Source organism: Rhinoraja longicauda, chromosome 11, assembly GCF_053455715.1.
Source record: "Rhinoraja longicauda isolate Sanriku21f chromosome 11, sRhiLon1.1, whole genome shotgun sequence".
In the NCBI taxonomy this organism is placed as follows: domain Eukaryota; kingdom Metazoa; phylum Chordata; class Chondrichthyes; order Rajiformes; family Arhynchobatidae; genus Rhinoraja; species Rhinoraja longicauda.
In genome coordinates, this window is record NC_135963.1 from 48059397 (window position 1) to 48072470 (window position 13074).

The following is a 13074-nucleotide window of genomic DNA, read 5'->3' on the forward strand; positions in this document are numbered from 1 at the left end:
CTTTCCCAGTTTATTTTAAAGCTGACCAGTTCTGATTAGTCGGTATCTGTAATGTTAACTCTGTTGTGTCCTCTCCACAGATGCTGGCTGACCTGCTAGGCATTAGATTCATGGATTCATAGAGTCATACAGCATGGCAACAGGTCCTTCAGTCCAACTCGTTCAGGCTGCCTAAGATGCCCCATCTAAACTAGTCCCCTTTTCCTGCATTTGACCCTTATCCATCTAAAACTTTCCTATCCATGTACCTGTCCATTTCTCCTTCGAGCTGCCCCATGTGGTTGACCATGAGAAGTTCAAAGTGGGCCGTCAATAGACAGCAGGGCCTCCGGCGCTGAAGCATTTGTAGTGTTTTATGTTATTATTTCAGGTTTCCTGAATCTGCAAGGTTTTGATTTCCATAGTTTCAGCACTTTTTTTCTCTCCTTTTCTATTTATGTCTCCTCCAGACAGACCATCTGTGACCAACACATCTCTGCTACTCTCTTACAGCCAATATCACCATCATTTGTTACCTTAAGTCTCTTTTGGTCCGTGCTCTTGCACAGATTTCTCCATTGTTCTGTCACATTTTCAGCTTGGAGCTTATTTGATTCTAACTTTCCTAAGTTCTGATGAAAAGTCATCAAATTACACGGTCTGACTTGTAGAGCATTTGGCAATATTTTCTGATTTGTTCAAGATTCCAGCATCAGCAGTCATCTTCTTTCTGCATTTTTCCTTCCAGCACCCCCATGTGTTTGACCATGAAATGTATAAAGAAGCCTGAAAAATATACGGTAGAGGCCCCTTGTGCAGAAGCAGGTCTTCCCAGTCCCCTTGAGACCAGCTTCACTATTATCTGAAGGGACCTTCCTGAGTAGAAGGCATGTTGTGAGGTTCAGCACCGGGGTCCCATGAAGAAGTTCATAAGTCCTAGGAGCAGAATTAGGCCATCCGGCCCATCAAGTTTACTCCGCCATTCAATCATGGCTGATCTATCTTTCCTTCTCCTGCCTTCCCATAACCTTTGATACCATTACTAACCAAGAATCTGTCAATCTCTGCTTTAAAATTGCCCATATCACCTTTACTTAAATAAAGTACTTCCCCACTGCACTGGTTTTCTATGACATAGATATGCCTGGACTCCTCAGCAGGAGCGTAACACTGGATCCCAGCAACCTGATCATGTCCCTCTTGTCAAATGCTTCCCACTCTGTCATCCAACATTCTCCCCATCTTCAGTCTGCTATCCTACCCTTGCCCAACAACCAGCAGCCAATCACACTGCTCTCCAGTCTACACTTCAGATGACTACCTTATCCCGATCTCTTGATTGAAATGTAGTTCATCCTTCCCACTCCAACCCTCACCCATTCCAACACCTTTCTCCGAGCCACTCCTGCAACCTGGTCCCATTGTTTTTCCTAGTTTCCTGTATGCACTCTGCTATCATAGAACACGCAAAGGAAAGACAGTGGTGATTGCAAAACATATTTTGGTGCAAGGTACTTTGTGCAGAGTTGATGCGAGTTAAGCGTAATGTGCCATGACATTGGCTTGCTTGACTGCACCTGTGATACTCACTCATAACCCTCAGTTCATACTGAATAGAGTCTTTGCCTGCTTCATTCATGGCCACACATGTGTACCGCCCTGCATCCTCAGCTTGTGCTCTGGGTATCTGTAGAATACGTCCTCCTTGTGGGCAACAAGCACAAATTGATGTTATTAAACATTTAGGCTTTAAGGATACACTTCCTTTTGTCTGGCACTAGAATGCAAGTACAAATCAATTTGTTGTTATAATTTGCAACGTCAGTTCATATTTTATAAAGACAAGTAGATGGTCTGAGCCGCTTTGTGAAAACAGAAAAATGCTGAAATCCCAATCTATCAGATGAGAGGATGACCAGGCCAAAAGGCAAACCACAGGAAGGTCCAGGCCACCACAGAGATGTGTGCTCACCAAAATCTGCTTTTGATCTCCTCTTTGTGGCGACCACCCTATGTGCAGGAAATACACAAACAAAAACTGGAGGAAATGCTTGTATATTGCAGCCTCAGACGAGAGATCTTGTCGATACAACTGCTGTGGTTTCATGGGAAGATGTAGTGGATACTTTGGTAGGCACAGGAGTGATGGAGCAAAAAATGTAAGGAACAGTTCCAGCAGAAAATACATGTGGCAATTCACAAGTGCTGAACTCGGAACTGTAATGTTCAGAATAGAATTTCTAATTTTTAAATTTTCTCCAAAGGTTTCTAAGCAAGCTCTCAACATATCTTCTGTAAAGGTAAAACACTTAATAAAGTCACTTAAAGGAGGCATAAAACCAGATTTAGCTGCCAGCTCTTGTCCAAAGCATATGTCCAAAGCCTTTCTTTCAGTGACGATTTTCATATAGCTTATGAAATCTGTGTTTGCTCAATTGAAGTCCCATACTCCTGTGAATACTGCTCAGAATCGTTGGTCAAGTTTCTAGGCTTCCTACAAACAGCCTGGGTTAAAGGTGGCAGTTGGATTAGCACTGGTTGTTCAATGTGCCATCCTAGATATTTATTAATTCACAGGGAATGCATGTTGCTGCTGAGGGTATTTCGTGCTGATTCCTTAATGTTCTAAAAATGTTTGACAAGACTTCCCAACTTTGAGCAGGAAATTCCCAATGAGTAATCGTGGATTAGAACTTGGTCACGAGTGAAGGCAAGCTGCTCATTGCTGACTGGAAAATATCAGAACATGTAGTTTGATGCCAGAGGGTAAAGCAAAGATTATATTGCCAGATTGCAAACATTTGCAATGTGGGCATTTTGTAATTAAATAATCCACTGTATAAGAATGAACCTATAGCATGTTTTGATTGCAGATATAGACTCCACATTAGGGGACCATTTTTAATCTGTGAAAATATACATACCTGGCAGTATCAAAACATTGCCATTTGATGTCAACAGTGTGCCGTCTTTGTACCAAGTAAGAGATGGTGGAGGGACAGCATTGGTCTCACAGTACAAGGAGATGGGGTTGTTAATGACCACATCCTTGAATTCAACGACTCTGCTCCCGTCCAGTGCACTCCCGTTTACATCATGGCTATTTTCCGGCTTCACAAAACTTGGTGGAACTAAATCAAGGATTAAAAGAATGCTTGCTTAAAAATAGTGTTTCTTTACAAACCTACACAGTAAGAAAAGTTACTTTTATATGATAAAAAAGATCAAAGGAATTATAGAACACATCTGATGGAGGTAAATGATAATGCCAGCATAGGCTGTCTGACAATAAACATATGAAGATGACAGAGATGTACTTAGAAAGATCGTGGCAACACAAAGCACACTTGGGAATAAGCAAATAATGTGCTCTAACCTTGAACATTTACATCATAATCTTTCTCGTCCTCTCCAGCAATATTGGTGGCTACACATGTATACCGTCCTGTATCTGAAATCTGGGTGTTCTTGATTTGAATAATCCGGCCATTTGCCGTGATAGTGATGTGATCATCCACCTGCAGAGGCTGGAAATGTAAAGATTTGACTTTCTCGCTTCATGAAAATTCAGTGTCTTATCTTTGTTTATTCAACAAAAGCAACCACATAAATTGATACATTTTGGGAAGTCTGATTTACAATTCTTGCTGAAATTTAAACAGATACATGGAAAGATTGGATGGACATTGATACAACAATAGCGTCCTAATCAAATAACTTATTGTTCTTCCCTGCTCTGAAGGTGCTCACTCCATCAGTTTGCTCCAATGGCAGCCTAGAAAATATGTTTCCAAGCCAGAATCACTTCTAACTTGACCGTAACATAAATAGATACATCAAAGTTTTTGGTAAGGCCAACATTTATTGCTCCTCCCCAATTGACTTTGAGAAGTTCAGGGCGATCTGTAGTTCATATTCTGAACATAATCAGAGTGATCTTGATTGGGCAGATCCGGAATTTGGAGCCATCAGTGACAAAGCAATGGAGATACATTTCCAAGTCATGTGACTTGAAGGGCAAGGCAGTGGTTCAAAAAGGCAGCTCCCTCCAACTTCTATGGAGCAGTTAAGAATGGGGAATAAAAATAAGGCCTGTCCACAAAGCCCACAGATTTATATACACTGATGACAATGAAGAGATTCTGGCAAGAATTTAATGAACATCACCATCATATTGTCTGGGGTCAAAATTGCTTCGGAACCAGAGGTGAGTAGTGGCATTTCCTGTGTCACCAGTTCTTGTCCTGCTAAGTGGTCGAGGTGAAGTCAAGTCAAATCAAGTCGATGTTATTGTCATATGTACAAGTACATTGTACAAGCACAGTGGGGAAATCTTGCTTACAGCAGCACATAGACTCAGCCGAACACACAACAAAAAACAAATTACAGATGCTCCTCGACTTAAGATGCTTTGGCTTGAGATATTTCGACTTTATGATGGTGCAAAAGCAATACACATTCAGTACAAACCATACCCTGAATTTTGAATTTTGATCTTTTCCCGGGCTAGCGATATGCGGTACTATACTCTTTCGTGATGCTGAGCAACAGAGCGAGCCGCAGCTCCCAGTCAGCCATGCGTGTTAGATGATTTTGTCCAACTGTAGGCTAATGTAAGTGTTCTGAGCACGTTTAAGTTAGACTAGGCTAGGCAGGTTAGGTGGCTATGATGTTCGGTAGGTTAGGTGGCTATTATGTTCGGTAGGTTAGATGGCTATGATGTTTGGTAGGTTAGGTGGCTATGATGTTTGGTAGGTTAGGTGTATTAAATGCATTTTCGACGTACGATATTTTCGATTTACGATGGGTTTATCGGAACGTAACCCCATCGTAAGTCGAGGAGCATCTGTATACATAAATCAAACAACATTTCTAAAAGATAGAAGACTGTGCAAAAGAAAAAGAAAACAGGATATTAGTGCAGAAACATAATTAGCAAAAAACAAATCCATGATGGTGCAAGAGGTGCATCGATGTGTCACAGAGTTGCTGACGTACAGTTTGTAGCCAAGGGTGCACTGCAGGCACAACGGACCAGTGGTGGGGAAGTGGAATAATAAGAGGGTGATGAGAACTCTCATGCACCACTTTAATAAATGGTCTTCATAACTGTTACTTGATTAATTGAGAAAAACAGAACACTATGTGTTATTAACTTCATATATCACTTTCAAATTCTCACTTATTAAATATAGAGAATTATATATTTACCCAGGGATGATTTCAGGACTTCACCTTCTAAATGACACATCAATTATGTTTATATGACAGAAAATCACTCCTTCTAGTCTATGCTGCCTCTTTGCAGGATGATTCCAAATTATCCCAGTTATTTCACTATCAATTCATAAACCTATATCTTCCTGCGCTTCCAATATTCATCAAATTTTTCTACACCTGTTTATATATTTAACAAGGTTTCAAGGTCAGTTTATTGTCACATGTGCCAATTAAGGTACAGTGAAATTTGAGTTACCATACAGCCATACTACTATAAAAGCAACAAGTCATGTGCTAGGCTGCGAATCCATCTATAAACTTTGACCCTAAAACTAGGATCCTAGCAAAGGTGAAAGGATTGCCAGAAGGCCAGTTTGATATTGCTAATGAACAATTTCATTCTGGAAGGTGGACACAAAATGCTGGAGTAACTCAGTGGGTCAGGCGGAATCTCGGGAGAGAAAGAATGGGTGACGTTTCGGGTCGCGACCCTTCTTGAGACATTTCCTACACAATTTCATTCTGGACATCGATTACGATAAATATTCCATATCATCTCATATGTCAGATGTCAAATCCATTCAGAAATTTTGTAGATAATACAGAAAGGAAATCATTTATTTCAATTCAGATTTTATGAAACAATAAATCTGCTCCTGTTCATTGTGACACTTAAATGGTTAACATGATTGTGCAGTGGGCAAAACAAGTTGCATAAGAAACATGGTTTCCTATAACACAAATACATAATTTTACGTGCTCGTTGAATATTACACACGAAAGGTCAACACACCTGTCCATCTTTGTACCAGTGAAGGGTGGCTGCTGGAATTGCATAAGATTCACACTCGAGAGTCAGGGAGCTGTTTACTTTGATCTTAACTTCTTTAGGAGACAGACCAAAATCCGAGTTATCATCTTTGTTGATAGTAGGAGGGACTACAGAAATTAAACAAAACAGCAAACCATTATACTCCCAGCTTTCTGATAAAAGTGAACACCAGCATAATTCAACATTATGGGACTTAATTATCGGGCGGCACAGTGGCACAATGGTAGAGTTTTGCCTTACAGTGCCAGAGACTCGGGCTCGATCCTGGCTATGGGTGCAAAAACTTTTGAGGATGTAACTAAGAAAATGGACAAGGGAGAGCCAGTGGATGTAGTGTACCTGGACTTTCAGAAAGCCTTTGATAAGGTCCCACATAGGAGATTAGTGGGCAAAATTAGAGCACATGGTTTTGGGGGTAGGGTACATGGATAGAAAGTTGGTTGGCAGACAGGAAACAAAGAATAGGGATTAACAGGTCCCTTTCAGAATGGCAGGCAGTAACTAGTGGGGTACCGCAAGGCTCGGTGCTGGGACCGCAGCTATTTATAATATACATTAATGACTTCGATGAAGGGATTAAAAGCAACATTAGCAAATTTGCAGATGACACAAAGCTGGGTGGCAGTGTGAACTGTGGGGCGGATGCTGTGAGGATGCAGGGGGTGACTTGGACATGTTGTGTGAGTGGGCGGATGCAGTTTAATGTGGATAAATGTGAGGTTATCCACTTTGCTGGTAAGAATAGGAAGGCAGATTATTATCTGAATGGTGTCAAGTTAGGAAAAGGGGAAGGTCAAAGAGATCTGGGTGTCCTTGTTCATCAGTCACTGAAAGTAAGCATGCAGGTACAGCAGGCAATGAAGAAAGCTAATGGCATGTTGGCCTTCATGACAAGAGGAGTTGAGTACAGGAGCAAAGAGGTGCTTCTGCAGTTGTACAGGGCCCTAGTGAGACCACACCTGGAGTACTGTGTGCAGTTTTGGTCTCCAAATTTGAGGAAGGATATTCTTGCTATTGAGGGCGTGCAGCGTAGGTTCACGAGGTTAATTCCCGAAATGGCGGGACTGTCGTATGTTGAAAGACTGGAGCGACTAGGCTTGTATACACTGGAATTTAGAAGGATGAGAGGGGATCTTATTGAAACATATAAGATTATTAAGGGATTGGACACGTTAGAGGCGGGAAACATGTTCCCAATGTTGGGGGAGTCCAGAACTAGGGGCTACAGTTTAAGAATAAGGGTTAGGCCATTTAGAATGGAGATGAGGACATTTTCTTTCACTCAGAGAGTTGTAAATCTGTGGAATTCTCTGCCTCAGAAGGCAGTGGAGGCCAATTCTCTGGATGCTTTCAAGAGAGTTAGATAGAGCTCTTAATGATAGCGGAGTCAGGGGATATGGGGGGAGGGCAGGAACGGGGTTCTGATTGTGGATGATCAACCATGATCACATTGAATGGCGGTGCTGGCTCGAAGGGCCGAATGGGCTACTCCTGCACCTATTGTCTATTGTCTACACGGAGTTTGTTTGTTCTCTCTGTGACCAAGTGGATTTTCTCCGAGTGCTCCCACATTCCAACAGGTTTGTAGGTTAATTGGTTTCTGTAAATTGCCCCCAGTATGTAGGATGCAAAGGTGAGATAACATAGAACTAGTGTACGGGTGATCGTTGGTCAGTATAAACTGGGTGGGCCAAAGGCCCTGTATCCATGCTGTATCTCTACACTAAACTAAGTTAAACTTGATACATTGATCGGTTGCTAATCTATTTGGTCTGGGCACTTTATTTCAGAACAACAGATCCACTCTGCGGACACTTACTATAAACCTTGACTTCATAGTTTTTAAATGTCTCTCCAGCCTCATTAGTAGCAATACAGGTATATCTTCCAGCATCCTTTTCCTGAGCATTGAGAATCTGAAGCGTTCTTCCTCCTGCAATAAGAAATAAAAAGAGAAGGATTAATTGAATGCATTGCAATCCTCGAGATCTGCAAAGTCTCAACATGAGTCAACCACAACATCAGGGGAATCAAACTCGTGTGCTCCATGTATAAATTCTAAAACAATGCTGACATAATTAGATATGATAATGGATTTATCATTCTTTCTTTGATGTATAACACAGAATTTACTAGTCTCACTCCATACCTCCTCTGACCAAATTAATTATATTAATATATCGTACCTAATAATAATAATAATAATAATAATTTGTTATATAAATATTATAATTAGATATCTGATCATAATGGAATATTATGAAATGTTTTTTCATTTAATCATTAAGATCTAATTAAACCACATAATTTTAGTTGCTGAAATGGCACATCATTGAGATCGTGCAACAAACTCCCAATTTGACTGCTTAGTTCTACTTCAGAATTGTTAATGCTTTCATTCAAGGCTAACACTTACCAATTTCACTGATCATCTGAATTCAACTAACGAAAGGCCACCTGGCACATCTCATTACCATTTTGTTTCAATCTAAGTAACATTGCAGACCTATCCTGACAGGAATGCCTGTCCTGTACTAAGTGAACGATTCAGACTGTTTCACAGCTCAGATCTCACAGATAATATATACACTGCACAATGGGATGATGTGCCTAAGTAGGAAAAATACTGCAAATGCTGGTATAAATCGAAGACCCTTCTTCAGTCTCGACCTGAAACGTTACCCATTCCTTCTCTCCAGAGATGTTGCCTCACCCGATGAGTTACTCCAGCTTTTTGTGTCTCCCTTCGATGTGCTTAAGTAGTTGTATCTTAACACTGTGACAGGTTGAATTTGATCCAGTTCAGTCGTCAAGTCCGTTTCCACTACTTAACTAATCCTATGGCATCCTAACTTTTTATAGTCCTTCCAAGTTTCATTGCCATGACTATCCTGGGAAGCACAGTTCGTAGGGTCCAAGACATTAAAAATAATCTTTCTAAATGTTTTTGATATTCAGAGACCAATAGAAATAGTTGAAAGTTTTTTTAAAAATTATGGAAGTTATTTAAAAACATTTGGATTGAATAAACTAAAGCCAGGTTGACACACATGACATTGGATGTGCCCATGCTCTGTCCAGCAACCATCCCTAGACTCAGCACAGAGTTCATTCAGCAGAGTGAGAAGTCACAGGCACTGGCACTGAATTTACAGCAAATTCCCAATTTCAAGATGGTGATCTGTACACTGCAGTTAGTTGGCAGCTCCATATGGAATTACTGACCAGCCATCATCATGATTTAGAATATTTGTCATACACTCCAATCTTTAAAAGGCAGAGAAACCCATGCAACCAGTTTGCCTGAACCACTACCTGAAAATAGACAATAGACAATAGGTGCAGGAGTAGGCCATTCGGTCCTTCGAGCCAGCTATCTTGGTGTCCTTGAGAGCTCTATCTAGCTCTCTCTTGAATGTATTCAGAGAATTGGCCTCCACTGCCCTCTGAGGCAGAGAATTCCACAGATTCACAACTCTGTGACTAAAAATGTTTTTCCTCATCTCTGTTCTAAATGGCCTACCCCTTATTCTTAAACTGTGGCCCCTGGTTCTGGACTCCCCCAACATTGGGAACATGTTTCCTGCCTCTAACATGTCCAACCCCTTAATAATCTTATACGTTTCGATAAGATCCCCTCTCATCCTTCTAAATTCCAGTGTATACAAACCTAGTCGCTCCAATCTTTCAACATATGACAGTCCCGCCATTCCGGGAATTAACCTAGTAAACCTACGCTGCACGCCCTCAATAGCAAGAATATCCTTCCTCAAATTTGGAGACCAAAACTGCACACAGTACTCCAGGTGCGGTCTCACTAGGGCCCTGTACAACTGCAAAAGGACCTCTTTGCTCCTATACTCAACTCCTCTTGTTATGAATGCCAACATTCCATTGGCTTTCTTCACTGCCTGCTGTACCTACATGCTTCCTTTCAGTGACTGATGCACTAAGACACCCAGATCACGTTGTACGTCCCCTTTTCCTAACTTGACACCATTCAAATAATAATCTGCCCTCCTATTCTTACCACCAAAGTGGATAACCTCACACTTATCCACATTAAACTGCATCTGCCATGCATCCGCCCACTTACACAATCTGTCCAAGTCACCCTGCAACCTCATAGCATCTTCCTCACAGTTCACACTGCCACCTAGCTTTGTATCATCGGCAAATTTGCTAATGGTACTTTTAATCCCTTCATCCAAGTCATTGATGTATATTGTAAATAGCTGCGGTCCCAACACCGAGCCTTGCGGTACCCCACTAGTCACTGCCTGCCATTCTGAAAGGGACCCATTTATCCCCACTCTTTGCTTTCTGTCTGTCAACCAACTTTCTATCCATGTCAGTACCCTACCTCCAATACCATGTGCTCTCATTTTGCCCACCAATCTCCTATGTGGGACCTTGTCGAAGGCTTTCTGAAAGTCGAGGTACACCACATCTACCGGCTCTCCCCTGTCAATTTTCCTAGTTACATCCTCAAAAAATTCCAGTAGATTAGTCAAGCACGATTTCCCCTTCGTAAATCCATGCTGACTCGGAACGATCCTGTTACTCCGATCCAAATGCTCCACAATTTCGTCTTTTATAATTGACTCCAGCATCTTCCCCACCACTGATGTCAGACTAACTGGTCTATAATTTCCCATTTTCTCTCTCCCTCCTTTCTTGAAAAGTGGGATAACATTAGCTACCCTCCAATCCACAGGAACTGACCCGGAATCTATAGAACATTGGAAAATCATTACTAATGCGTCCACAATTTCTAGAGCCATCTCCTTAAGCACCCAGGGATGCAGACCATCAGGCTCTGGGGATTTATCGGCCTTGAGTCCCATCAGTCTACCCAAAACTTTTTCCTGCCTAATGTGGATTTCCTCCAGTTCCTCTGTCACCCTAGGATCTCTGGCCACTAGAACATCTGGGAGATTGTTTGTATCCTCCTCAGTGAAGACAGATCCAAAGTACCGGTTCAACTGTTCTGCCATTTCCTTGTTCCCCATAATAAATTCCCCTGCTTCTGTCTTCAAGGGACCCACATTTGCCTTGACTATTTTTTTCCTCTTCACATACCTAAAAAAGCTTTTACTATCCTCCTTTATATTATTGGCTAGTTTACCCTCGTACCTCATCTTTTCTCCCCGTATTGCCTTTTTAGTTATCTTCTGTTGCTCTTTAAAAGAGTCCCAATCCTCTGGCTTCCCACTCTTCTTTGCTATGTTATACTTCTTCCCTTTTATTTTTATGTTGTCCTTGACTTCCCTTGTCAGCCACGGGTGCCTCTTACTCCCCTTAGAATCTTTCCTCCTCTTTGGGATAAATTGATCCTGCAACTTCTGCATTATTCCCAGGAATACCTGCCATTGCTGTTCCACAGTCTTCCCTGCTAGGGCCTCCTTCCAGTCAATTTTGGCCAACTCCTGCCTCATGCCTCTGTAATCCCCTTTGCTATACTGTAATACTGACACCTCCGATTTTCCCTTCTCCCTCTCCATTTGTAGAGTAAAACTTATCATATTGTGGTCACTGCCTCCTAATGGCTCATTTACCTCGAGTCCCCTTATCAGGTCAGGTTCATTACATAACACTAAATCCAGAATTGCCTTCTTCCTGGTAGGCTCCAGTACAAGCTGTTCTAAGAATCCATCTCGGAGGCACTCCACAAACTCTCTTTCCTGGGGTCCATTACCAACCTCTGGCTCTCAGGCTCCGAAGCTGAACAAACCTGCTTTAATATCATGTCATTCTTCCCATTGAGAAAAATGGAGTCACATCTTTTGACAAAGTACATTTGCTGAAGTGCAAATCTCCAGAAAATAAATCAGCATCTAAGAAGCAGTCCAAAGTTCTATTACAATTTGTTTAACCAGCCAAATTCAAGAATATCAAACAATAGTCATTTTAAACCAACTAGTTGGATGAGAAAGCAAACATTTGCTGTCAAAACAGACTGCTAAAGAGGCTTTTAAAACCTAATCAAATAAATGTTTAAATGGGCAATCCTACAATATATACTTCCCATTGTGCTTCTCTCCCCATTTAAACTAAAGCTTTTTTTCTGTGGGCGCTTCAGATTTTTAATAGGAATGATTAACAATTGGCTTTGGCATAGCAACACAATAGCTTGCTAATTCAGGTGATTTTAGTACATTACATCATATTTTAGTCATTCTTAACAATGATTTACATTCCAATTACATTTTAGATTAAAGAAATCTATTCTCGGGTATTTCACAATGGAGACAGAAAATATTTAGCATTTACTCATAGTAAATTACTGAAAAAACTGCTATTGGTATCTTAGAAAGATTACTATTCTGACCTGTCTAACTTTCATGATTTCATAATACCCATGATGTAATTAAAAAAAATGGTTTTCATGTTCTTATACTTACCTGGAAGAATATGAACATTTTTGTTGGATTCAAAAGATGCTCCATCTTTAAGCCAGGTGATAATTGCAGGTGGGTATGACTGTGCCTCACACACAAGGGAGGTGGGACTGTTCAGAATAACAGTGACATCCTCCGGAGTGCCTTCACTGTCAACACCAAGAATTTTTGGAGACACTAAATGGTGAAAGAGAAAACTGCAAATAAGTTATAAAATTGATTCAAGTTCGGATGAAGAGTCCCAGACCACACAAGCTGTCTGACCTGCTGATTTTTTCATGCACTTTCTCTCTTTGATTCAGGCTGTTTCAGTAAAACTGTTGAACATTGAATATAAATCTCGGCAAAAACTAGTATTGCAGAATGGCAACAATCTAGAACGCGCATTTCCAGTGCCCTATCTGTTTATCCATGTTCTCATTCTCCCCATCTCTTCCACCATCATTCTTTACTGCTCCTGTTTACTCCACAGTGGAGAGGGTGGGAAGTTAGGAGCCTTTCCAGAACCGTCTGGAACCTTCCCTAAACATCGGAGAGCAATGTGACACTCGGATCCCCTAGGATCCTAGTAGGAGAATTGAGAGATTCATTCCCCATTCTGTAAAATTTGACGAATCTACGCTCAACAGAATGGGGTCAAAA

The 13074-nt window shown here is 41.2% G+C and overlaps 1 protein-coding gene across 1 annotated transcript in view; it reads right to left on the reverse strand.

The window, feature by feature from the left end:
• The window catches only part of hmcn1 (hemicentin 1), a 365295-nt gene that overhangs the window by 118484 nt on the left and 233737 nt on the right, over positions 1-13074 (reverse strand). The window contains exons 50-55 of the mRNA XM_078407604.1: positions 12436-12609; positions 7851-7964; positions 5993-6138; positions 3356-3506; positions 2904-3110; positions 1570-1683 (exon numbers count right to left, since the gene is read on the reverse strand). Coding sequence (XP_078263730.1) covers positions 1570-1683; positions 2904-3110; positions 3356-3506; positions 5993-6138; positions 7851-7964; positions 12436-12609 — 906 coding nt within the window. The remainder of the gene's footprint in view (positions 1-1569; positions 1684-2903; positions 3111-3355; positions 3507-5992; positions 6139-7850; positions 7965-12435; positions 12610-13074) is intronic.